The following is a 25,303-nucleotide window of genomic DNA, read 5'->3' as shown; positions in this document are numbered from 1 at the left end:
ATTCGAGTCCCACTGGTGGTATGATTTGAGGAAATCAGTTAAGTTTCTTATGCCTCTATTTCTTTATACATTAAATGGGAAAAATAGTAGTAGCAACTACCACATAGTAGTGGTAATTAAATGAAATAATGTACGACAAGTGCTTTTTACAGTATATGCCACTTACTGTTGCCACCATCAGCAGCTGCAGCAGCACCATTGTCCTGTCTATAATTATCACCACCAACATCTTCATTTTGTCATCATCTTCATCATCATCATCATCATCATCGTCATCATCGTCATCAGCAGTAACAGCATCACCATCACTGTCATCACCACCATCATCCCCACCACCACCATCATCATCATCATCATCATCGCCATCATCATCACCATCAACATCATCACTAACATCGCCACCATCATCCCCACCACCACCATCATCATTACCACCACCATCATCATCATCATCACCACCACCGCCACCACCATCATCACTATCACCATCTTCATCACTCTTAGCTAAGAGTTCTTGGCCATGTTGCTCCCCTTTTCCGAGCTTCAGCTAACTCATTACAAAATGGAGGGAAACTATGCAGGAAAGTTTTAAATTATTATTATAGAAGCAACATATATTGAATGCCTCTCATGTGCCATACTTAATACTAAGTGCTTACACATAGTAGTTTATTTAATCCTCACAAATACCCCTGTGGTTAGTTCCTACTGCCATCACTGTGCACGTGAGAAAGGCCTTAATTCTAGAGAGATTTGGTAGAGTTGCATTTAAACCTGTTCTTACTGACACCAGAGGCCAAGCCCTAGCCCCCTGTGCTTCACCACCTGGTTGGTAGATTCAAGGGAGATCATGGAAATGAAAACCAATCAGCAAAACAGGCTGTACAAAATTCTTATGGTTTCTTGTATTTGCCCTCAGAGGCAGCCTGAAGGGAGGAGAGAAGAGACCCAATGTAGATGTGCTGTGAACTTCACAGTGTCTGCATCATTCCTCGTGGATCCCACAGACCTTTACCTAGCCCCTAGTATATGTATCCTAGGTCCTGTGTGAGGAGTGAGGGCCATCACCAATAAACAAGTTGTGTGGCCAAGCTCTGAAGAGAAAAAGTGACACACGGCTAGGCAGGTGTTTCAACATTCCCTGCTCTCTGTAAGCTGATGTACCAGCATCAGGAATGTTAATCGAGCTATCCACAGGTGCTTCCAGAACACACCTAGGAAAGTCAGGGTAGGTGAAACGCCAGCCCTCAACCCTGTTCAGACTTCATAATAGCTGTGAACTGACCCCCAAGGATATGCTGCAAGGCCCACAGTGTCATTAGCCGCAGCAACAACTGGGTGTGTGATGCAGACTTTCAAGGAGGCAGTATTCTGCTTGCTAAGCCCTAAAGGTTGGTTTTAGCACATTTCAATGTGTGACCATTGTTCTCACACATATTGATAGCTACCTTTAAGATATGGAAAGTCTACTTTCTCTGGAGTAAACAATATATCAAATCTTTTCAAAACCAAACTTTGAGTTTCTGACACAAGTAAGTAAATATCGATCACACATCTAGTCTCTGCCCGAGATGCCAGGCAAATGGGGATACTGTCTGCCCTTAAGGGCTCATAGTCTAATGAGGGAGATGTGGGGCTGGTCCTTTCTGAATTACTTTGATGTGCTGAAGTCCAAGGTTTGCTGGCAGAATAGGGGGTGATAACAGTGAACACTGTGGAGAGACAGGCTTGTGTCCTGGCTCTGTGACCTTGGGTTACTTGGTTGAACTTGATGATCAGTATATGGTTGTTTGTAATACTCACACTGAAAGTTTTGCCTCCATGGGGTGGAGTCTCTGATTTCTGCCACTTCCTTCCATCTGCCTCCCCACTGGCACCACGCAAGCCCTCTAGACAACATGGCCTCCCTTCTGCACTGCCCAGCAGCCTCCTACCACTACTCCACTCCCAGTCCCCTCTCTAAACAGCAATAATCTCTACGAAATGCAGGTGGACACATCAGCCCCTACTCAAAGCCCCGCACTGGTTTTCTTCAAGAGCAGACCCTCTCCTTGATCTACAAGAGGCTGCTTAATTGGCTCTGCTTGCCTTTCCCTGCTTAATGCCATTCTTCGCTCCCCTCCCTCAATAGAATGGCCTCTCCTCTAGACCTTAACCCAATCCCTGCTACCCTCTGGAGTCTCTGTCCTCCCATCTCTGCCTGGCAGTCTTCCCCAAATCTTAGCAAGCTGTTACCTCCTTCTTCAAGTCACATCTCAGCCATCATCTCCCAGAGAGCCCTCCTTGACCACTACGAATACAGGCTCTCTCCATTTGCTGAGTGAGTTCCCTCCATGCTTAGTGCATGTCGTAATTACTTATTCATTCATTCACTTCCTTTTTGATAAACAACTCATCTTTCCCCCCTTCCAGATGAGGGACTCCCAAGGGGGCAGGACATGGTCACTGTAGGACCAGCTCCCGCACAGTCAACAGTCATGGAGCCCTTGAGTGTCTTCCTAGAGTCTGGCAAAGGTCCCTCGGGCAGTCCCCTGGTGCTACCCTTGTCTGTACACCACCAGCATGTAGCTCTGATTGGCAGAGAGGGGACTGCATTTGGGGGTGGTGCAAACAGGACCCCAGTGGCCATGCTGAGCCCCAGGTCGTGGGTCTGGGCACAAGGCTCAATCCCGGATCTCTCCGAGCTCAGGAAGAGTAGGGTGCAGATTTTGGAGATGCTCAGCTATGCATGGCACCCCAAGGACATTTGGAAATGGGTGGAAGCCCTTTGGGGAGCTCTGGGCATCCAGGAGGTGAGGGGTGACAAACACCCCGCAATTGCACATTATAGTCCTCAAGTTAAAGAACTGTCCTCCCTCAATGCCAGTGAGTCACATTCTGCTGCCAGGGTGACTTGGGATTGGGACCCACCAGACATCCAGTCACGGGGAGATCAGGAAGATGAATGGCTCGCCAGTTGAGTGAGGGCTTCCATCCCGTCAGGCAAGGATTCGCAGGGGGGAAGTGCTGGCCTGTGGAGGGTGAGTCCCAAGCCTGAGTTCTGGCTCTGCTGTTCAGGAGCTGGTGACCTTGAGTAAGTCAGGTAACCTCTGAGCTTCAGCTTTCTCTCCCAGGCAATATGGGAGCCAATGCCTGCCTGACACAATATACCAGTGAGTGTCACTTGCCTTGTGAATCAAATTGGTACCTATTGTACTCATTCAGTGGCAGATTATGGCTTGATTCAGAGGGTGTTTGGAGAGCTAGGAGGGTCGGTCCACTCTCGTTGGGATGCGCCGGGTCGGAGAGGCAGTTTGTGTACTCCGAGGAGCTCCGGGCTGACTCTGGCACGCATTCCCGAAGCTGCCCCTCACCCAGGCAGAGCTGGCTCCTGCCATACAGGGATGGGTGCTGGCCGCACAACCTTGGACCTTGTCGGTGTGATTAACCCTGTGCCCTCGCTCTGCCACCGCAGGGGGCATCCCGTTCATCTTGACCGGCGAGTTCTTCCAGCAGCCGCAGCGGCCGGCGGCCTTCATCATTGCGGGCACCGTCAACTGGCTCTCCAACTTCGTCGTGGGGCTCCTCTTCCCGTTCATTCAGGTATGACCGCCCAAAGGCTCTAGCCCACAAGATGCCGTTTGTGCGCTGTGCTTGTCATGGTGCTGGACAGGGTCCTGCGACGGTGACAGTGCACACTGCACCGTGCCGTGTGTCCAGCAGCCTCGTTGTCATCATAACCAAGCTGACGGCGTCACCGTCCCCAGGGTGACCGTGACGGACAGGAAAATGCTCATCAGGAAATGGATACAAGTTCTTTCTGTGTAGGTCGACTCATTCATTTATTCAGCACGTATTCAGTGAGCCCCTACTCTGTACCAGGCACAGTTTCAGGCGATGGGGACAGAGTGGGCACAAAAACCTGTGCCCTGTGGTCCTGGAGCCGCAAAGGGAAGCAGCAGAAGCAGACGTGCTGTTTTAGATGCAACAGTCAGGGAAGGCCTCTCGAGGGAGGTGACACCTGGGCAGAGACCTGAGTGAAGTGAAGCAGCCCAGGAATGGAGAGGTCCAGGCAGAGAAACAGCAAGTGCAAGGGTCCTGAGGCACGGCCATGCTTGGCCTGTGTAAGGAACAGCAGAGGCCAGTGTGGCTGGAACAGAGTGAGCCAGGAAGATGGCAGAGAAAAGAAATGAGATCAGAGTTCTCTGGGGGCAGGGACCCAAAAGACAAGGACTTCACAGGTGTTCTGCACAGAGCCAGGGGCCCAACTGCATGCCAGAGAGGGTCAAGGTCCTCTGGTCCAATGCCCGCAGGGCTCCATCCTGCCCATGACAGAAGTGATACCATCAGTGAAGGTGAGAAACCATCAGATGTCCCTGAGGAAGAGCCACCATTGATTCCCAGGGGCCATTTCAAACCTCGCCCCCTCCCCTTCAGTTAATACTTTGCTTATTAATTGATTAGGACTAAGCCCGGCACATCCCAGAGCCGTGCTGTAAGCCCGACTCAGTCCGAGGTCAGCTGGGCTGGCCACAGGCCCACATGATGGTTACTCCCGCATCCACGGTTACAGGTCCCCTGCACACGGCTTTTGCTGTGCTCATGGCACGCTCCCACAGCCCTGAGCTGGGGACTCCTGTCCTTCCCACTTTACTGCAGAGCGGCTGAGGCTCAGGGGGCAGATGACCGAGGTCCTGCAGTCACCATCCCTCTGTCCCGTGGCCTTGTCCCTCTGTCCCGTGGCCTCTAACTGGTGGACATTGACTGCAATTCTCTAGTCTCAGACTGAGAGGCTGACTCGCTGTGTGACTTTTAAAGCATCGTCCACTACACCTGAGGTATAAGGCCCCTGCCTCTGAAGCGTGTGTGCTGGGCGGGCCCCCTGGGCCCCACCCCCTTTCCTCCCGACCTCGGGCACCTTCGCCAGGGCGCGGCCAGAACATAACAAGTTGTCTTTTCAATGGACTTTGAACCTTAAATGGCTTTTTCCTGTTTGGTTCAGAGCCAGCAGAGCCAGGGGTCAGTAAAATACTCGTTATTGTGGGGAAAGTTAACTTCAAGCCACTTCTCTGTCCACTCGGATCCCCCCACCACCCCTGCAATGTAAGTGGAGAAATTCTAGAGCCTTCCCCTGGCCCACCACTCAGGTTTCCTGTGTCTGGGAAGTAGGTCACTGTCTTCTGAGCAGTTTGGGGTGGGGGGGCAGTGAAAGACCCCCCTCAAAACCCGCCCCCTCACTTTCCCGCCACGGTTCGTGATTGAAGGCACAGACGTGCCTCTGTAACACCCGGGTTTGCTGGGAGCCTGCCGTGTGCCAGGCCCCAGCCAACCCCTGGCGGTGCTGGAAGATCCTGCCCTCGCATCTCCCTTGTGCAGACCGGCGGCCTGGAGCTCCCCAAAGGCACCCCCTGGGAAATGACAGTGCCAGACTTGAGCCCAGTCCCTCGTTCTCGCCTGTAAGACAAGGGGACGAAGGAGCCCTTGGTTATACAGCTGGTGATTCCATCCTACAAGTGCGTTTGAGCTGTGCTTGAGGAGTTAATTTATGTTGAAACACACCCACGTGCATGCACAGGCACACACTTGCGTGCACCTACGTCCCCACACAGGCTGTGCCTCAGGGCGTCTCCAGCTGATCGGACCCATCTGACCTTTATCTCATGTTGTTCTTCTGGCGAACCGTGGCCCATCCACAGCTTCTCCCAGACCCAGACGCAGCGCCGCCTCTCCCTTGAGATGCCCCTGCAGACGCAGTGTGTAGGGGCCAGGCTTGTGCCGGGTCCCTGAAGCACGGGCTGGTTCAGCCTACTCAGCTGCATGGTATGTCGGGGACAGGGTGCAGGAGAGGACAGTGACCGTGACAGAGCAGGTCACATGTGCAGTCACCCCACTGCATGCACCTGGCAGTCAGGAGGGGTTGGGTTTGCTGCAGGAAGAAACAGTGCGCAAGTGTTGGGGGCTTTCACCCTCCCAGGACGACGACTAGTTCATGCTAGGTGTTCATTGCAGGGGGTGAGGTGGGGGGGGGGGCTAGAGATTCTGCCCCAGAGCCTCCCGACTCAAGCTTCTCCCTCTGCAGCAACAGCCCCTGCAGGTGAAGGCATGTGACAGGTCTCTCCTGTCCACTGAAGCCTCTCCCGGCAGTGACGCACGCTGCCACCACGCAAATGCCCTTGAGTGAAAGCCTCACGGCCACAAGGTTCACCCCAGGGGAAACGCGAAGCACCTTATGTCCAGAGGGGAAGAGCCGGAAATCTGTCCTTCCGTAATGATGGCCATAGTCCACTCTCTGAGGAGGAAAGTCAGGCTCAGCGGGCCCAGGACACTGGAGTCCCCCCTGTACCAATGGAAGGAAGAACGTGGTCCCACCCGTGGATGTCACCCCCGTGTGCCCTGCCTCTACCCACAGGGCTTTGGTGTGTGTCAAACTCCATTCACAGTAACACAGTTTCTGAGAGTCTTGACCACAGATTTAGGGGATCATGTTCATTCTAACTGGCTGGCTTCCAGCTGGGTGCCCGGGAGCCTGAGAGGGTTCTGGGGCCCCAGCTCATCCGGGCCACCCTGTCACGATGGACTAGAGTGTCTGAGGGTAAAACAAGCCCAGGACTCCCAGTGGTTAGAGGACCCTGCCTGCAAGCATCCCGGGGGAGCCCCCGAGCCTGCTGAGACTGTCACTGTGATTGAAAATGCATCCGCTCACACTATTGGGATGATCTCCGGCCACATTTCACAGAGAAAGTCAGCCTGAGGGCCGCTCAGAGCCCGGCCTGGAGCAGAGGAATGACGCCAGGGCCCAGGGTAAAGGCTCAGGGCTAAGAAGGATGCCACCTGCCCACAGAGCTGAGGGCGCCCCGCAGAAATGACACAAGTCTGCATGCCTGTCTTAGAACGCCCAGACCAGCAGTCTCCTCTCAGACGTGTCCGGGGCACAGGAGTCACAGGAGAGCTGTGGGCACTTGGGACAAGGCAGAGAGGAGCACGGAGGCTGCACAGAAAGACGAGTGGCTGGGGAGGGCCCAGGAGGCAGGTGTCTCTGATCCATTTCCTGAGAGGCGTTTGGGCTCAAATCTTGTCACTGCCCTTGGCATTTTGGGGGTAGATCTAGAGAGATGTGTGGCTCCCACATCAGAGAGAGACCACCTGACCTTGACCTTGACCTTGCCCAGCAGTGTCTGCAGTCACACAAGGGACATGGGTAGGCGGTCTGGGGGAGCCGAGGAGGAGGGGCCCCTCTGCAGAAACACACCGGCTCAGTGCGGCAAGGTCAGGAAAAGCTGATGGGCTGCGTGAAGGAGGAATTGAAGTGTGACAGGGAAGCAGGGGAGCCCCCAGCGAACGCGCCAGACCACACCTCTGCCGGGCGGTCATCAGACCCTCACCTGGAGTCCTCTGGAAACAGGGGTCCCAGGGTCCCTGAAGGAGGTGACACCATCATTCCCTTGTACTGGCCAAGGTGGCGGGTCTGTGAGTGTGAACTTCTGTGTCTATTCCCAGAACAAGGCAACCTGTGCCTACAGGCCAGACACTAAACTGTGTTATAGCCAGATGTGTGGCACAAGTCCTGGCCATGACCAAATGACGGCAGAGGGGGAGGTGACATCTGTCACCAGAGGGCACATGACACTCTAGGTGTGTATGACCACACTGTTACCAAAGAGTAGGGCCAACGTTCAAACCTAAACCTGTCTAGCCCTGTCTCAGATTTGTGACAGTCCGCAGGTTTGCTGCACGACTAACACGAGATCCCACGCTGTCTGGGGCTGGGTTCCCTGGCAGCAGACGCTGGAAGCTCATGCATGGGATTGTCCCTCACCTCTCACACATGTAGAGCTGACGGGAGCGCTGTGTCCCGTGGGGAGGTGGCGCTGCTGAGCCGCATCTGTGATTTGTCCTCAGTCATCCAGCTACCAACAGACAGGTTCAGGATGTGAGCCCAAGTCCCCTGGTTCCGGCAGCCTGTTCCCAACCCAGACCCGGGGCAAATCAGACGGGGGCTAGGAATATAAACACAGCTGTGCTGTGTTGGGTAACAGCCCCCAAAGATATCAGATCCTAATCCCCGGAACCTCTAATGCTATCCTATATGGAAAAATCGTCCTGGAAGTGACTAAGTTAAGGCCCTTGAGAGGAGGAGACGATCCTGGATTAGCAGGGTGGGCCCAGTGGAATCTCGGGGGTGCCTTTGAGAAGGAGATTTGACCCAGAAGAAGCGTATGAAATGTGACCACGGAGGCAGATTGGAGTGACGTGACCACAGCAAGGAGCGCCAGCGGCTGCCGGAGCTGAGGGAGGCAGGGAGCAGATTCTCCCCGAGAGCCTCCGGGGGAAACGACTTCAGCCCAGTGGTACCGATTTGGGGCTTCTGGCCTCCAGAACTATGAGAGAATACATTTCTGTTCTTTTAAGACACCACATTTTTGGTAATTTGTTACAGCAGCCGCAAGACTCTAACACAGTGGGAAGCCACCAAGACTGACCACATCGCTAACATTGATTGAACAATTACTATGCACCTGGGTCTGTTCCATGCACTTATATATTGTAATCCATTTAATCCCACAAGATGAAGCGAGTGCCATTATGGCCCCATTTCACAGACACAGAAAGGTTAAATCACTTACCCAGGGTGGCCCAGCGAACCAACAGTAGAAGTGGCATTGAAGCAGCTCCTGGGTGTGCATCCTTAACCACCACACTATATAGTGTCCTCCAGAGAGTCACAAATCTTACCCGGTGTCTCCTATCCAGAGGGTGAGAAGTGCTAGGCCAGCCTTGAACATGACGCCTCCTGGGGCTCTACGTGTTCATATAAAATTCCTTAAGCGCATCCTTTTATGTAGAATGACCTGGGGTAGACTATTTGGGGAGGAGCTGGTGAGCGGGGTGAACACATCTGACCAGAGAATTTCTGCAGGAAGCCCCTGGGATGGCAGCCAGTGGCCAGCCCTCGCTGACATCACAATGCGTACATGTTCTGTACAGCCTACAGGGCGACCTCTCTCACCGCCTCGAGCTCCTGGGCTGCCCCCCAAGGGCTGTGCCTCTTCAGTGCTGACTGAGCAGCACCCCATCTCCGGCAGGACAGTGATCGTTTTAGTTCTGTTTGTAGCACTCAGTAAACACAGAGCCTACGGCCGAGGGTTCAGGGCTTTTGTAGTCAGAGAGCCTGGGCTGACGTCCCCACTCTGCTCCCCATAAGCTGTGTGGCCTTGGGCAGGTTCCCGGGTTTCTCCAGCCCTCTGTTCCTCACGTGCATTTTGAGGGGACCCACAAAACCTGCTCGCGGGGCCGCTGCGAGATTATATCCTGGGATTCTTAGAAGGTATCAGGCTTGGCTGGTCACAGCAGGGACAGGCCATGGCAGAGACGACAGGTGCAGGCTGGCCGGTGAGTTTGGGGAGGTGGGACCTCAGGGGGTCCCCAAGGGGGCTGCAGACAGTGAGATGGAACCCCAGAATTGAGGGATGAGGCGTGTGTGTGTCTCCTAGGGCCGCTGTAACAAACACCACAAGTGGTGGTGAGGAGGCTCAAAACAAGGGAAGTGTCTTCTCTGCAGTTCTGGAGGCCAGAGGTCTAGGTCAGCTTCCGCTGACGCGAAGCCGTGGGCAGGGCCACGCTCTATCCGGAGGCCCCCGAGATGCTGCCTTGCCTTTCTCAGCTGCACCCTTGGCCCCCGGCCCCTTCGTCCACCTGCAGAGCCTGCAGGGGAGCGTCTCGCCACAGTGGTCGCTTGGCCTTCACCTTCTATGTCATATCTGCCTCTGCGTCCCTATTAAAAGGACACTCTGACTGCAGTTAGGGTCCACCCATGTGACCCAGGATCTTCTCCCCATCTCAGAATCTTAATCATATCTGCAGTTTCCATTTTCCATGTAAGTCGACGTTCCCAGGCTAGCGGGGCCCAGGATATTGGGGGCAGAAAGTGTGGGCGGGTCTGGGAAGCAGAACCTGGTCAGGGCTACCCAGAAGCCAGGCAGATGTGGTGCTGAGTCTGTGCCTCGTGCCCCCCACCCCTCCACCCCGACTGAGCACAGGATGGTCCTGAGACCCCCCAGGGGGCAGCACGTGGGACAGCTCTGGGGTGCAGGGCCCCTGGCAGATTACGGAGGAGCCTGGATGAGCCCAGGAACAAGAGACACACTGGACACTCATACATGGACCACAAATATTACCTGCATGCCTGGCTTTTATGTGAGGCATTTGATACTTGTTCAGTGACAGTTGGGTAGGCCCTATGGGACTTGAGTGCTCTGTTAGGGAATTCGCACTTGATCTTCTAGATGACAGGTTCTTAGTCCTGGAACCCCACGAAGTTCACGTCGGGGGAATTTAAGATAAATGATGATGTCTGGGATCTGTCACCCCCCTCATTGAGATTCTGAGTTGGCGGGGGAGGGAGTAGAATTATCAGTATTTTCCTATGTTTTCCTACATGAGCACCCCTGATATAGGTGCTGAGGAAACAGTGAAGGACACTAAGGTGGCAGTGGAATGAGCGACTGGAGTTGTGTTTTGTGAAGACCCTTCTGGCTGCGTGGAGGCTGCACTGGAGGGGGCACATTGTAGGCAGGGAGGCCTGGTGGCTGGGACTTCCTGTCATCTGCAAGAGAAGCGATGCTCACATTTGGGCCAGGACGATGGGCAAGAGGAGGGATGGGTCAGGAAGAGAGTAAATCCATTTCACCGAGCAGGGAGGGAATCGCTCGCCAGGCAGCACCCAGCTGGGCAGCCAGCTAAGCAGGTGACAGGGTAGCTCACACACTCTCATTCTTCATCTCCTGCAATGACAGTCAGTGCCAGCCGACCAGCAGCACAGCCTTCCATGTTGTGCTCATGGCCCAGATACCTCTGAACTGGTCCCAGAAAGACCTCTACAATTAACTTCTTTTTATTTTTTTTTATTCCAATAATCCAAATTTATTTTTTAAAAAGTTAATATAATTTATTGTCAAGTTAGCTAACATATGGTGTGTATGGTGTGCTCTTGGCTCTGGGAGTAGATTCCCGTGATTCACCCCTTGCATGTAACACCCAGTGCTCCTCCCAACAAATATCCTCCTCAGTGTCCATCACCCGTTTCCCCCTCCCCACTAACTCCCCATCCCTCTCAACCCTCAGTTTTGTCTCTATTTAAAAGTCTCTTATGGTTTGCCTCCCTCTTTGTTTGTAACTATATATTTTTTTCTTTCCCTTCCCCCATGGTCTTCTGTTAAGTTTCTCAGCTTCCACATATGAGTGAGAACATATGATGTCTGTCTTTCTCTGACTGACTTATTTCACTTAGGATAATACCCTCCAGTTCCATCCACATTGTTGCAAGATCTCTACACTTTAAACAAGGCTGTTGGCAGGAGGGGACATGAAGACTTTATTCAGAGGAGAAGGGCCATGTGATGGCCAGGACTTCTTTCCTCCTAAAGCGTGACCCTTAGAGCTCAGTGCAGCTCTTTCCTATTCTCCGTCATCCCAATTAGTGGAAGTCCTGGTTGATCATCAGTCTGGCCCCAGGAAGGACATCCGTGGGTGTGATGCAGGCCTCACAGTCAGAAATTCACAGCAGAATCTTAAAAATCTATCAAGTCCTCTTTTCCTTCCTGTTCATAGAGAGGGTATTTTATAGATCAGTAATTTCTAAATATTTTTATTTGACCTGTTGAACCCTTTGGGAAAGCAAGAACTTTCAAACTTAAAAAAAGAAAAGGAAAGAGAGAGGGCAGGGAATAAACAGAGAAGATGCATGAAATGACTCCAGATAGAGTCAAGAACCAAATGTGAAAAATGAAAAATGAAACAGAAGACAAAGTAGGAAGGTATCTGTGAGACTCAGACGGGGAAGGGCAAGACCCCTAAAAGCACAATGCAAAGGGGACAGATTCGGTTATAATAAAAGGAAGGACCTGATCCCTGTGAGGAAGAGCTCGGTCAAGGGGCTTGATGGCTGGAATACTAAGGAAGTCCTACAAGCCAACAATAAAGGCAGGAGTCCCACTGGGAAGGTGAGTAGAGAATGAGAAAGGGCAACACCAAAGGAGAAGCATGGCTATTTGTCCAGTTATCGAAATTACAAATCTGGAGAATGCCAACCATTGGCAAAGACATAATGAGATGGGCACCTTCATGGACCAGTGGGGCCAGTTTTTGACAATTATATTAAAGCATCCATATACTCTGTGACCCCAGTTTCCACCCCTAATTACATATCCCAGAGAAATTTTTGCAAAGGTCCGTCAGGTAGATGCCCAAGAATCTCAGCTATAGCGCTGTCCATGGTGATGAGGAGCTGGACGTAACTTGGGTGACGCCCTCAGGGAAGGTGTCAACATTAGCAGAGGCACATCACACTTCTGCTGCAGCGGGAAGCAGTGAGCTACATCTTCTCCCGCAGCACTTACAGACCTAAACCCAGTGCTGAGAGAGGTCAAGTGCAGAGTGAAGACTATAGCCAGATACCATTTAAGTAAATGATGTAAATTTGCATAAACACGCATATAAAGACACTACAGATTTCACAAAGATAAAGCCAGATTAGAGATAGATGGAGGGGTGCCTGGGTGACTCAGTCGGTTGGACACCTGGGTGGTGTCGGTTAAGCACCCCACTTCAGCTCAGGTCATGATCTCGTAGGCTGTGAGTTCAAGCCCCACATCGGGCTCTGGAGCCTGCTTCAGATTCTGTATCTCCCTTTCTCTCTGCCCCTCCCCTACTCACACTCTGTCTCTCTCACTCTCAAAAATGAATAAATGTTAAAAAAAATTTTAAGAGGTAGATTGATAGATCGATAGATGATAGACATACAGACTGATGGAAAGATACAGGACGGAGATAGAGAAAGGACAGGTGGATTCGAGAACATTTATCAAACAAGCAGGAGCTTGCCCAGAGATGGGAGAAGGGCACAGCAGGGCAGAGGAATGAGAGCAGCACTGAGGATAAGAAGGGAAGAAACAAATACAAACGAGAGAGAAACATTCCACAGGCCAGCAGCGAGGGTCGGTCAGGAGATGAGGGGGTGCCCTGTTCCTGGGGGCGGAGTGGAGCTAGAAAGGGCAATAGAAGGAAAAGGAGGGAGATCATTAGTAAGTCAGCTGACACACAGTACTTGTAACTCCCCACCGGGCAGGGCAGGGCTGGGGGGAGCCTGAGGAAGTATCCGCCCCCCGCCTCGCCCCTTGGGGCACCACAGTAACACAGCAAATTAATGACATTGTCCCCATAGTATCAGCATTTCACTGTGCATCTTTCTGCTCTTTAGTGCCAAGCCCCAGACCTGATCTTTTACGTACATTTTCTCAGGAGCCCTAACACAGCCGTTGTAGGGTCGTTCGCTCGGCCGGGGTTTGGGGACCACTGAGTGGGTCCCTCTAAGAGGGTAGAACACAAGGGCCAGTTCTCTGCTGGGGACAGTCACTGAGACTTGTTCATCTTCCTCTTCCTCTCCTTCTGTTTATTCCTCCTCCTCCCACTTCTCCCCTCCTCCTCCTCCTCCTCTTCCTGTTCCTTTCTTCCTGTAAAATTGAGGGGATTCTAATTATAAACAATTCAGGCTCACTGTAGAGACTGTAAAGCAGTGAAACCAGGCATGTTAATGGGTTAATGACACTGTTTCCTTCCTGTCTTCCAAATATACGTAATTTTTCATATTTATAAAAATAGGAACCAATTTTTTTTTTGTTCTTTTGCTTTTCTCACCTGCCATGATATTAGGAGCATTTCCTTATGCCCGTGGGTATTTTTAAGGCAAATTCCCTCCAAAACAGAGCTCCTGCCAGCCAGGGTGTCTCTGGGGCCTCTGGGTTTTGAGGATCACTCAGAAACGTGGAAGGTGTGAGCATCGACTTGAGGGGAATGGCCTTGCTGGAGACGCTGGCCGGGTGGCCACATTTAGATTCTGGGAAAGGTAGGCCCCCTGACCCAGTTTGGGGAAGGTAACGAGGACAGGACTTGTCGGGGCAGAGGCCGGGCTCGAGGGGGCTGCTGTTGGCCGTGACGGCTACACTAGACAAAGGCAGGACTTACACGTTGAGGTTCGCACCCCCACCACCCCGACCCTCCTGTGCGGGTCCTTCTCCACTGAGGACTCCACAAATGACCACCTCCATCGCACCGCCCTTCTGGAAACTATCTCAGCCAGTCAGCAGCCTCCCTTAGTCTGCCCGGGTGCCACAGCCGGACAGGGGCTTCAACAACAGACGTTTGTTTTCTCATAGTTCTGGAGGCTGGAAGTCTGAGAGAGAGAGAGGTCTTGGCAACATCGATGGCCTCTGAGGCCTCTCCCCTTGGCGTGTAGACGGCCATCTTGTCCCCGTGTCTTCACATGGTCATTCCTCTGTCCCAATCTCCTAAGGACACCCATCAGATTGGGTCAGGGCCCATCATCCAACTTCACTGTAGCTTGATCCACTCCTTAAAGACCCTACCTCCGCAAACAGTCCCATTCTGAGTTGCAGGGTTTAGGACTTCTGTGAATCCTGGTGGTAGACACAATGTGGCACACACCAGCCACCAAGTGCAAATTTTCAAGCATCTCGAGGTTTTCATGCTTTCCAAAATGTGTCAGTGGCGAACGTATCCCAGCTTCCGAGCAGGGACCTGCAAGGAGCTCCCCCAGAGAGCGAATATCAGAACCAGCACAGCTCAGACACTGACGTGACTCACAACTTCACTGTGTCATATGCATTCGCGGGGGATCCTGGGCCAGGTCCTTGACCGCTCCAAGCCTCAGTTTCCCCATCTCTAAAATGGAAAGTCCCTCGCTCTTGCCTCACCAATGGAGCATGGAGTCTGCAGAAGTTCTGAGCAGACACTGGCGCTGCCCAGGCTGGGATCACTGGCTCACCCTGATGCCCCCGTCTACAATAGACCCCATGGGTCACGGGAGGGCCGAGGGAGCTCCTGCCAGGGAAGTGCCAGTAGTGCCCGGTCAGAGGTGATGCTATCATCACCTCCTTGGGCTAGGATGAGCTACGGTTCTGGGGCCTGGGACAGCTGCTGCGGGGACCCCGCCCACACCCACTCACCATGACCTTCTCCACAAACAACCCTGAGAATCCTGTCACCAGCCCACCTCTGCCCCCCGCTGGGGCTCGCTCTCAGCCTGTGGGAGGAACAGGCAGACGGGACAGCCCACAGCCAGTGGGGGGAGGGGGGCGGTGAATACCCAGCTCCCCCCTCCTCGCCTGTGTGGGGGGACTCTTCTGTGCGCCCCATGTCTCCCGGGGGCCCCAGGAAGCACTGAGTTCCAGCTGGACACGTCCCCTCCTGTGTCAGTTCCGGAGCAGCCACAGCCAAGTACCACAAACTTAGCAGTTGGCCTGGATAGAAATTTACTCTCGTGCAGTTCCAGAGGCTGGAAGCTCATGGTCAGAGGCCGGCAGGGCTGCTCTCTCCTGAAAGCTGTGCTGACAGGTGTGTTCTGTGCCTTCTCTGAGCTGCCGGAGGTTTTCAGGGCTCCTTGGCTTGTAGCCACATTAATTACCCCAGTCTCTACCTCGCTGGGCACCTGGCCTTCCTCTTCCCTGTGTGCCTCCAGGCCTCATCAGTGCTTAAGGACAGCACTGATCAGATTGGAGCCCCACCATAGTCTCGANATTACCCCAGTCTCTACCTCGCTGGGCACCTGGCCTTCCTCTTCCCTGTGTGCCTCCAGGCCTCATCTTAAGGACAGCACTGATCAGATTGGAGCCCCACCATAGTCTCGCACGACCTCACCTTAACCCAATCACAGCTGCAAAGATGGTTTCTAAACAGCACCACCATCACAGGCCCTGGCATGAGGATTTCACCATATCCTTTGGGGGACACAGTCCAACCCACCACAGGACTGTCCCTGTGAGTCTCGTGTCCCAGAAAGCTGCTTGGTTCTGAGCAGCCCGAGAGAGTTGGTCACCCTACCCCCAAATCAGTCCCTCCCCTCCCCGTGCTCCCTGGGTCATCTCCTAGAGAGGCCACTTGCATTGACACCCCAGCATCAGGCTGTGTGTCTGGGGACTCCCAGCCTGAGGCAGACGCTGGACCGCCAGTACCACCTCCAGTACAGATCAGGCTAGTGAACGGTGGCCGCTGTAGTTGTCTGCTGCTCCTATTGCCCTGATTTGCCGGGCACTACGTTAGATATAAACGAGAATCTGGAGAAACTGTACAGACTTTGAGGCCAGGTCTTGAATCCCGACCATGATCTTGAAGGCTGACCATACCCATCAGCAGTTAGGTGAAGAGCATGCTGGTCAAATTTGTCCAATTTTGATTGCTGTCATTTTGATGCCCATGTAACAAGAATTGCCCAAGTCTGGCCACAGGGCCCCCGAAACAGAGGTGAAGTCAGCTCTTGAGCACAGTGTCTGCCCATGGACACAGGGCCGCTGCCATCGTGGTCATTATTAGTACTGTAAAGGTTGTTTCCTGCTGTGTGGTCCTAGGGTCACTTGAAGGAGGAGAAGAGAAAGAAAGAGCAATTCATGATGAGTGCTGGAAATTTACACCGTCCTGAACTCACTGAGCCATCCAGGACAAGTTACCTCTCTGAGCTTGCCTTCTTCCCTCCTCCCCCTTCTCTGCCACCCACCCTGCCCCTTCGTGCAGAATGTTCTAGATATGGTGGATGGCGTGGGTTGCCTTGATCCCTGGGGGCATTAATAATCACTCTCTGTTTCCCTGTCCTTAGCCACAGGCTGCCTTTTCCTGGGGCCTTTGCTATGGTCAGCATCAGCGTGTCCCTTTGGTCGCTGGTTATAAAAGCCTGCAGACCACTCAGCCTCTGCCGTAGGCACCAGTATTTTCTGGTTTGGAGAAGATTGCATGCAAATGTATGCCTGCTTGATTCCACTGGAGTTACAGAATTTCGTTTGAGTTCAGTAAAATCTGGAAGGGAGAATATGATTCTTTTCAACTTGAAAAGTATTGGGTCATATCCCAAATGCCTATGCAGTGTGAGGAGGAAGCTGACATGGATCCAGGATCGTGGGATCTGAAAGCAAATGAAACTGCCCCCTCGCTTCTCCAGAGGGTCCAGCTGCTATCCTTGGGTCTAGAGGAAGGAGGAGGGAATCTTTCACTCGCTCCTTCTCCACTGGCACTGGTGTGGGGGCACAGTCCTGCCCTAACATTTCAGAGAGAACAGAGATGACCCTCATGGGATCAGGTGCAGGTCTGGGTATCACGGAAGCAGGTAAAGTGGAGCCTCACTGGGCTGACCGGTGCAGGGACCTTTCAAGCTGAGATTGAGGGAGTCAGTGGGGGTGGGGGTGGCAGGGAGCAGGAAGAGGCTGGCAGAGGCCCTGCACAGGCCCAGAGCAGGAAGTCAAGGGATGTGGGGCATCAAAGGTAGTTGTGGGGGAGGGGAGAGGGGTGGAGGCCAAATCTGCCCAGGTCCTGAGGGCATGATACAGATTTGGGGTTTTTCCGAAGGACCCTGGGAAGCCATTGCGTGGTTTTAAGACATGAACCATTTTGTGACTTTAAATTTTTTTTAATGTTTATTTTTGAGAGAGAGACAGAGTGTGAGCAGGGGAAGGGCAGAAAGAGAGAGAGACACAGAATCCAAAGCAGTCTTCAGCCTCTGAGCTGTCAGCACAGAGCCCAACGTGGGGCTTGAACTCATGAACTGCAAGATCATGACCTGAGCGGAAGTTGGACACTCAACTGTCTGAGCCACCCAGGCGCCCCTCATTTTGTGACTTTAAAAGAACTCTGGTAGCCACTAGATTCAGGAGAGAGGCAGGAGAAACGGAGGGTACAGTGACAGACACCAGAACAGTGGTCGACTGTATGTGTTGGGGACGGCAGGGAGGTAGGTGGCTGGGAGACAGGAGGCACTGACTAGAAAGTGGCACAAGGAACTTTCTGGAGAGGTGGAAATGTTTTGCATCTTGATGGAGCTGTTAGTTACACAGGACAGTACTTTTATCCAGACTTGCTGAACTCTACACTTACAATCTGTGCAAGTTATGATATCTAAATTCCATCCGGATTTTTTAAAGAAAAGCTTATATTTTTACAAAAAAAAAGTATGTTTCAGGGTAAAGTCATCCGGACTTAGTAGCAGAGACAGATAGAGGTGGGGGAAGCAGTCAGAGGTGAGTCAGGTGTCCGTCTTGGCCAAGGGAAGATAGTACGTGTCTGAGAACTGGTGATGAAGAGCAGGCCTGCCATGGAGGGAAGGCCGAGCTGGGGGGCGCCTACAGGGTCGTTAATGTGGCTTCCAGCCGGGCGTGTGAAGCTGAAATGCCGTGAGGCAGCAACTCCAACAAGATCCGAAGGGTACATAGGACAGTCACTTGGGAGCCAGCACACACGGCAGAGATGTATGGCACCAGTGAGGTCCGGCTGCCTTCGGCTTCCCCTGGAGACATCCTAACGGTCCGACAGCCTTGACTTGTTAAGCTGTCCATAGAGCTGGAGGTACAGCTGGCAGGGACTTGACTCCCCATCAGTGTTTAAGTGGCAGCCCAGCTCTGACTCGCCTGGGAGCCTGGTGTGCATCGCCTGTGAACCAGCATCCCGCGGGTCGCAGTGGGTTCTGTTTGGTCACATCGTGAAAGTCTAACTTGGACCATCGTTTGTCCCTTCATGCTTCTCCAGGAAAGTGCTCCCACTTCATTCCTTCATCCGCTCAGTCAACATACTCTTACTAAGTCAGTGCTTTCAGGAGCACCTGCAGGGCTCAGTCGGGTTAACCATCTAATTCTTGATTTCAGCTCAAGTCCTGATTTCACGAGATTCATGAGATCAAGCCCCACATCACGGTCTGCACTGACAGCAGGGAGCCTGCTTGGGATTCTGTCTCCTCTCTCTGCCCCTCCCCTGCTCAGTCGCTCTATCTCTGTCTCTCTCTAAATAAATAAACATTAAAAAAATACTGGAGCTAAAAAGAAAACCCTCAAAGTCCCATGGGGAAAACTCAGATAACCTGAAAAGAAATGACCATCAGGGGACATCATTCTTCTTCTGAGGAAGACTCTACCTGTAGAGTAAGGGACACTGTCTTCAAATTCTTGAGAGGAAACTATTTTGAAATCAGAAGTCCATACCTTCATGTATGGGGGGTGGGGGGAAGGCATTTTCAGACATGAGAGGCTCAGACAGCTTACCATGTGCATCGGCCAGCTGTGGCTTAGGAAGCTGGTCCCGGAGGTATAAGATGTGCCATGCCTGCAAATCCTGGCCACCAGGAGCCAGTTTGCAAAGTGGTTAAGAATCAGAGGTTGGACTGGCAGCCAAGGTCAACCACATGGGAGACCTTGGGCAAGACGCTTCATCCCCTGAGTGCAAAGGTCTCAGCTCAAGGTCTGGCCCAGAATCCTCAACAAACGTGGCTCAGTTCTGATGCCAGTATTAGTTCCATAAGCACTCACAGCTGCAGGCAGGGCGGCTCATGTCCATAGCAGGAACCAGCGGCCCTGTTTACATATCTATTGCAAAGATTGACTAGTCATTTAAAATATCCTTTCTGGGGCACCTTGGTGGCCCAGTTGGTTAAGTATCTGACTTCAGCCCAGGTCATGATCTCACAGTTCATGAGTTCGAACCCCACATCCGGCTCTGTGCTGACAGCTCAGAGCCCGGAGCCTACTTCGCATTCTGTGTCTCCCTCTCTCTCTGCCCCTCCCCTGCTTGTGCTCTGTCTCAGAAATACAGATTTTTAAAAAATTATTAAAAACAGTCTGTTGAGAGATGTTTTCACAGACAGATTTGTGATCGTCTCCTTGACGTTCCTTGTCTCTCCACAGAAAAGTCTGGACACCTACTGTTTCCTGGTTTTTGCTGCAGTCTGCCTCTTGGGTGCTATCTATTTCTATTTTGTCCTGCCTGAGACGAAGAACAGAACCCTTGCGGAAATCAGCCAGGCGTTCGCCAAAAGGAACAAGGCCTCCCCGCCAGAGGAGAGCACAGACTCAGCCGTGAATGACAATAAGGTGTCCCAAAGGCCCGAGCAAGACTCCACTTCCACGCCAGACAATTATGTCAAAAATGGGATTGTCTAAACAGATAGTCTCACCATTTCAGGAAACCAGAGGTTTCCCTACGGTTAACATTATTAAGTATTTAACAATAAACCTTTGCTAACGTAACGTCACAACCATTTGGGTTTCATTCGTCACTTATCTCCACACTCTGTGGAAGGTGTATCCCTCATTCTTCTATAAGGATTTATGGCCTGTCCTCTTCATGACTTGGCCCAAGGTTTCAAAGTGAAATTGGGGAAATAGCATATGGAGGCTTTCTCACAGGAAAACCATATCGTCTGACAGCAATCACCATGGGCCAGAAATCACATACTGAGGCTCTGGTGACATAAACTGTGCCCTAAGCAGCCTTGAGCTGGACCTCATCCTGGACCTCATCCTGGACCCCGAAACCCCAAGGGACCCTTGGCTTTGGTCCTAGATGAAGGGTTTCAGAATTCAGTGGAAAGACTCATTTACTTCCTGATAAGCTCCTGTTACCAATCTTTGGCTTGGCCTTGTGGGTCTCAGGCTCAAGAAGCTGATATGAAGCCACCATCATCCCCTGCTCTGCCCCTCGCAGGCTGTGTCCCACGAGGCTCACGGTCTTCACCTCAGAGCATCAGACATGTGTCAGAAGGCATAAAGAGGTTCAAGATGTGGGAGAAGAAACTTTCCAGTAGCTGGGGCAGTGACTACAGATTGAATGCTGTTCAACTGAAAAAGCAACATTAAGCAACATTAAGAATGATTCTGAAGTGAAAGGTAGGCTTGTTGGAAAGACAGGACAGAAGACCAATGTAAGGCTGTGGGCAGCTTCTCCTTCCCTCTACCTCTTTGTGTTCTATTCAGACCCTCAACAGATTGGCTGAGGCCCACCCACATCAGGGAGAGCAATCTGCTTTAGGCAGTCCACCCATTCAGATGCTAATCTTGTCTGGAAGTACCCTCACGCACATGCCTAAAATAACGTTTAACCAAATAACATTTAAGCCCACCCTCCCCCCAAAAAGACCCAGTCAAGTTGACACATCAAATTAACCATCACAGATGGTGAGTTCACTGTTACGCAAAGTCCTCAAGCAAAGGTTGGGTGATTGCTTGTCTTGGCTGCTGTTGAGGAAATCTAAGTGTCACTTGTGGGAGAAGTGGTTAGGAATAGATATGCTTGAAGACTCTTCCAGCCCTTATGTGTTAGGGCTGTTTGGGTTGGATCAGCTTGCAGCCTGCCTTGATAATGCAGGCCTGGTGGATTGGGCAATTCCCTGAACTTGTGTCCAGAACGAAACAAATTCAGAATGCTCATATATCAATGAAAGTGCATGTGAACTAGCATGTGTGTGTTTGAATTTAGTATGTCACAGCAGGAGTGGGCCAGAAAGGAAGGGCTCTGGACAGAGCAATACCCTGGGACCCTTTCAGCCACAATCCTTCAGGCTTTGCTGACCATTCCTGGCAAGGCCAGCCTTCGCCAGAACCTTAGTTCTGAGTTTCCTTTCCTACCGAATACACTTCCATCACTGGGCTTCTCCTTTGATTGATTTTTCAATGCAGTGCACCATACTAACCAGCCTTGGTTTGACTGAAAGATTTGGATGGTGTGTGTTGATATGAAGAGAAAGTGATATGTGGGTACAAAAAAGTGCCTGAGACCAAAAAAGCCAAATAAAATGCAAAAAGATATCTTAGCTATGGAGTGTTGTCTTTCATTTGTAGACTTGAGTATTTAACTTCTAAAGAGGAGATACCTAATCTGGTCTGGGTACTAGGGAGGCACTGAGGATACATCAGTGAGCAGAATATACTGCCCTGCCCTGCATTCACTCATGCCTACCACAGAAGACTGAAAATCAAAGAAGCATTAATGGTGAAGCATCCCCTCAGGACCTGGAGGAGGGGGAACACAGGGATACAGGACGCAGGACCACCTAATCGGGGGTCAGTGGGAGGTGAGAATCAGGAAAGCCCTTCCCAAACAAATGATAGCAATGAAATGGGGAAACCACACAACCATCAGGCAAAGGGAAATACTCCTACATGTTCCCGCATTAGAAAAGTCAGCAGAACACCACCATGTAAATGTTTGAAAAAAAAAAAAAAACACTAAGACACCCATAATCTCACATGATTCAGGTTCCCCAACACAATCACATTTTTTTCCATATGTCTCCGTCCATTTCTGTCTATTACTTAAACCCTTATAGTCACAGAATACATAAAACACTATGTACACACTCTCTGGTCTCTTAGCTCCTATTTTTCCCACTTGATATTAAATCAAACACAGCATGTCCATTCCTAAGCCTTTTGGTCATACTCTAACATCCACCGCAGTGACCTCTTTATGTACAGAGTTGTTCTTTCGATGCTGAAAAGTAATGGAGTGGTGAGTCAGACAGACAGACAGACAGAGTTCCCATGAGCCTTGCTGCACAGGCTCTCATGCTTTCTGAGAGGGAATAACCACTTACAGCCCCCTGTATCCAGTCATGGACCCTAAAGGAATTGCTGCTCAAACTAACAGACCCCTTGCCCCGGCTTCTGCCCAAGGACTAAAGATTAGGTCCTAGTCTTGCTGTTTTACTTTATCCTTGCATCTCCAAGCCACCAGGGCTGACCTCTCCTCTTTTCAGATTCACCAAAAGAAAAGTCACTCTTCCAGCCTCTGGGTCTGGCTAAGATGAAATAAGTACACTGTTTGTCTCACTGATTATAACTAAAAACCCTGGGTAGAATATATAGCATAAATACCTAAAAGATAAATGATAGCAGGCAAATTGAGGAAAACCATCATAACTCACAGGACAACCTATATGGAGGTGCGTTTTCTGCATTGTTTCCTCCCATATCTCCTGACTTACACTCCAGGACAGACCAATGCCCAGAACCACACGGCAGGGCCCATGGAAAAAGCCTCAAGAGAATGCCCCCTCCCAATCTGGCCAGAGGGACAGAGTGGGTGACCGTCGGGAAAGAACATAGGGGGTGCACTGAGGCAAGTTCCAGTTGAGAAGGAAAGCCGGCAAAAGCAGATAAAAAAGGGCCAGCCAGATGTCCAAGGCCAGATACTCCCCTTGCATACTTTTGGCTTCTGTAATCTTGCTTGCCTCTTGCACCAGCCAACTGACCGCATAGCACAACTGATAGTGCCCCGCCTCTCCCCCCTGTGCAACCAATAAAATGTTTCCAAGTACCCAGAAGCTAACCAGGCATAAAAGAAGGGCAGCACCAGGGCTCAGGACTCAGCCTTTGGAGGTGACTCCGCTGTGCTGGCACCAGTGTGATATAAACAGTCTTTTCGGATTCCCCAAGTGTGTGTTGCTTGTCTCTTCCTGGGCACCGAGTATTTGCTGTAACACAGTCATGAAGTTGAACACCCAGGGCAGGGGAGGCAGTGATGGCCACAGAGAATTGTGGCCACATCTAAAATCTAAGAGAAATCCTTCTCTCTGATGAAAGGAACTGGCAAGACAGGACTCTGCAGATTGGGGTAGGTAAGGGGATGCCTATAATTTTTTTTCTCTTGTTTTTTTCTTCTATCAATGTTTTGCCCCAGATACAAATCCAGTTGTGAATGTGTGACACAATGGGGAGGCTAAAACCTTGTATTTCTAGTCAAAACACCAGGAGAAGTGACAACAGGAAATCGCAGTGAGGACACAGCTAAACAGAGGGACACCTAAATCTGTACTGAAGTCCTAGCACTCCGCATGCATGAAACTTTCTGGAAGCAATATAGCAGAAATTTAGGGACTGAAGTGTAAGACCACTGCTTGGGTCCCCAGTGGCCCCAGGGTGCTGGACTCCAGGTGGGCCCAAATCATACTGCAAAGCCTTTGAAAACCAACCAGAAACCAGAAACATGGTCCACAGAACGTGGGTCAGAACTTGCTGTCTGCACATAATCAGACTGATTGCCTACTTTTAAAAAAATGTTTGAGGGGCACCTGGGTAGCTTAGTCGGTTAAGCTCTGGCTTTAGCTCAGATCATGATCTCATGATTCATGGGTTCGAGTCCTACATTAGACTCTATGCTGATAGCTCAGAGCCTGGAGCCTGCTTCAGATTCTGTGTCTCCCTCTCTCTCTGCCCCTCCCCCACTCATATTCTGTCTGTCTCTGCCTCTCAAAAATGAATAAATGCTAAAAAAAATTTTTTTTAATGTTCAAAATTTTTAATAGGACATAGATCCTCATATGATAGTATTCAAAATTTCCAAAGCACACTTCAAAGTTATAAGAAAACCAAGAAAGCCTCAATAACTCTCGAGGAAAAGAGCAATACCAACATATGCCAACCTCAGAGGACCCAGATGTTAATAGTTACTGTAAAGTATTACAGTGATGCTCCATGGAGTAAGTGGATACACTCTGGGAATAAACGGAAAGATAGACATTCTCAGCAAAGCAATCAAAATTGTTTCTAAAAATCGAACCTTTAAAACTGAACAATGCAGGAACTGAAAATTAAAACTCCCCTGACATCATCGGTGGCAGAACGGAGATGGCAGAGGAAAGGTTCAGTGAACATACTGACGGATCACAGGAAGTAGCTGATCTGAAGGATTGAGAGACAGAGTAAAGGAATCAACATTGGCAAGTATGTGGAGAACTGGAGGCTCCATACATCGTTAGTGAGAATGAAAAGCAGGAAGCCACTCTGGAGGGGAGATTAAATATCCTCCCTGATACTGACTGTAGCTGTATTCAAGAAAATACCTTAGGTATGTTTCCTGATACATGAACCTCTGAGCAGAACATACATGTACACCATGGCCTGAGGCTTTTCATCCCCACCCCCACCCTGTGCACGCACACGGTACACACACACACACTCATACCTCCCCTACCACATCCTCATGGAGCCAGGGCATTCACACACAGAGGAACAGAGAGTGTATAGGTCATGTGACAGTTCAATTCCTGAGGTGGAGAGAAAAGAGTGAGCATGATAAGGATTCCCTCCTTGACCAAACTGTAGTCAGGCTCCTCTGAACCTCTTCATTAATTTTTTTTAAGTTTATTTATTTATTTTGAGAGAGAGAAGGGAGAGGCAGAAAGAGAAGGAGAAAGAGAATCCCAAGCAGGCTTAGCACTGTCAGCACAGAGCCCTACATGGGGCTCAATCCCACAAACCACGAGATCACTTGACCCGAAATCAGGAGTCAGACAATCAACTGACTGAGCCACCCAGGTGCCCCTCTTCTTCACTAAGCCTTGTGCTTGGCCTGCTGACCCCAGTTTTAGCAAGAGTCCTGCTAAGCCAGTTTAGTGAGAATACCCCAACCTCTGACTTCGAATCAAGCTCCTCTTTCCCGACCCTTGATGCCTAACCAGGGGCTCTTAGCAGATTCCACCCACAGACCCCTCATGCTGCCTGTT

At 51.1% G+C, this 25,303-nt stretch overlaps 1 protein-coding gene across 3 annotated transcripts in view; it reads left to right on the top strand.

The window, feature by feature from the left end:
• SLC2A9 (solute carrier family 2 member 9) overlaps positions 1 to 20,056 on the top strand; it is a 246,081-nt gene extending 226,025 nt beyond the window's left edge. For all 3 annotated transcript variants that reach the window (XM_077750505.1, XM_077750504.1, XM_077750503.1), the window contains 2 exons: positions 3,455 to 3,582; positions 19,707 to 20,056. In XM_077750505.1, coding sequence (XP_077606631.1) covers positions 3,455 to 3,582; positions 19,707 to 19,961 — 383 coding nt within the window. In that variant the 3' untranslated portion in view covers positions 19,962 to 20,056. The remainder of the gene's footprint in view (positions 1 to 3,454; positions 3,583 to 19,706) is intronic.
• Positions 20,057 to 25,303: the final 5,247 nt, after the last annotated feature.

Source organism: Crocuta crocuta, unplaced genomic scaffold (assembly GCF_008692635.1).
Source record: "Crocuta crocuta isolate KB4526 unplaced genomic scaffold, BGI_CrCroc_1.0 scaffold179, whole genome shotgun sequence".
NCBI classification, from domain to species: Eukaryota; Metazoa; Chordata; class Mammalia; order Carnivora; family Hyaenidae; genus Crocuta; species Crocuta crocuta.
This window is presented reverse-complemented; position numbering and strand designations above follow the sequence as displayed.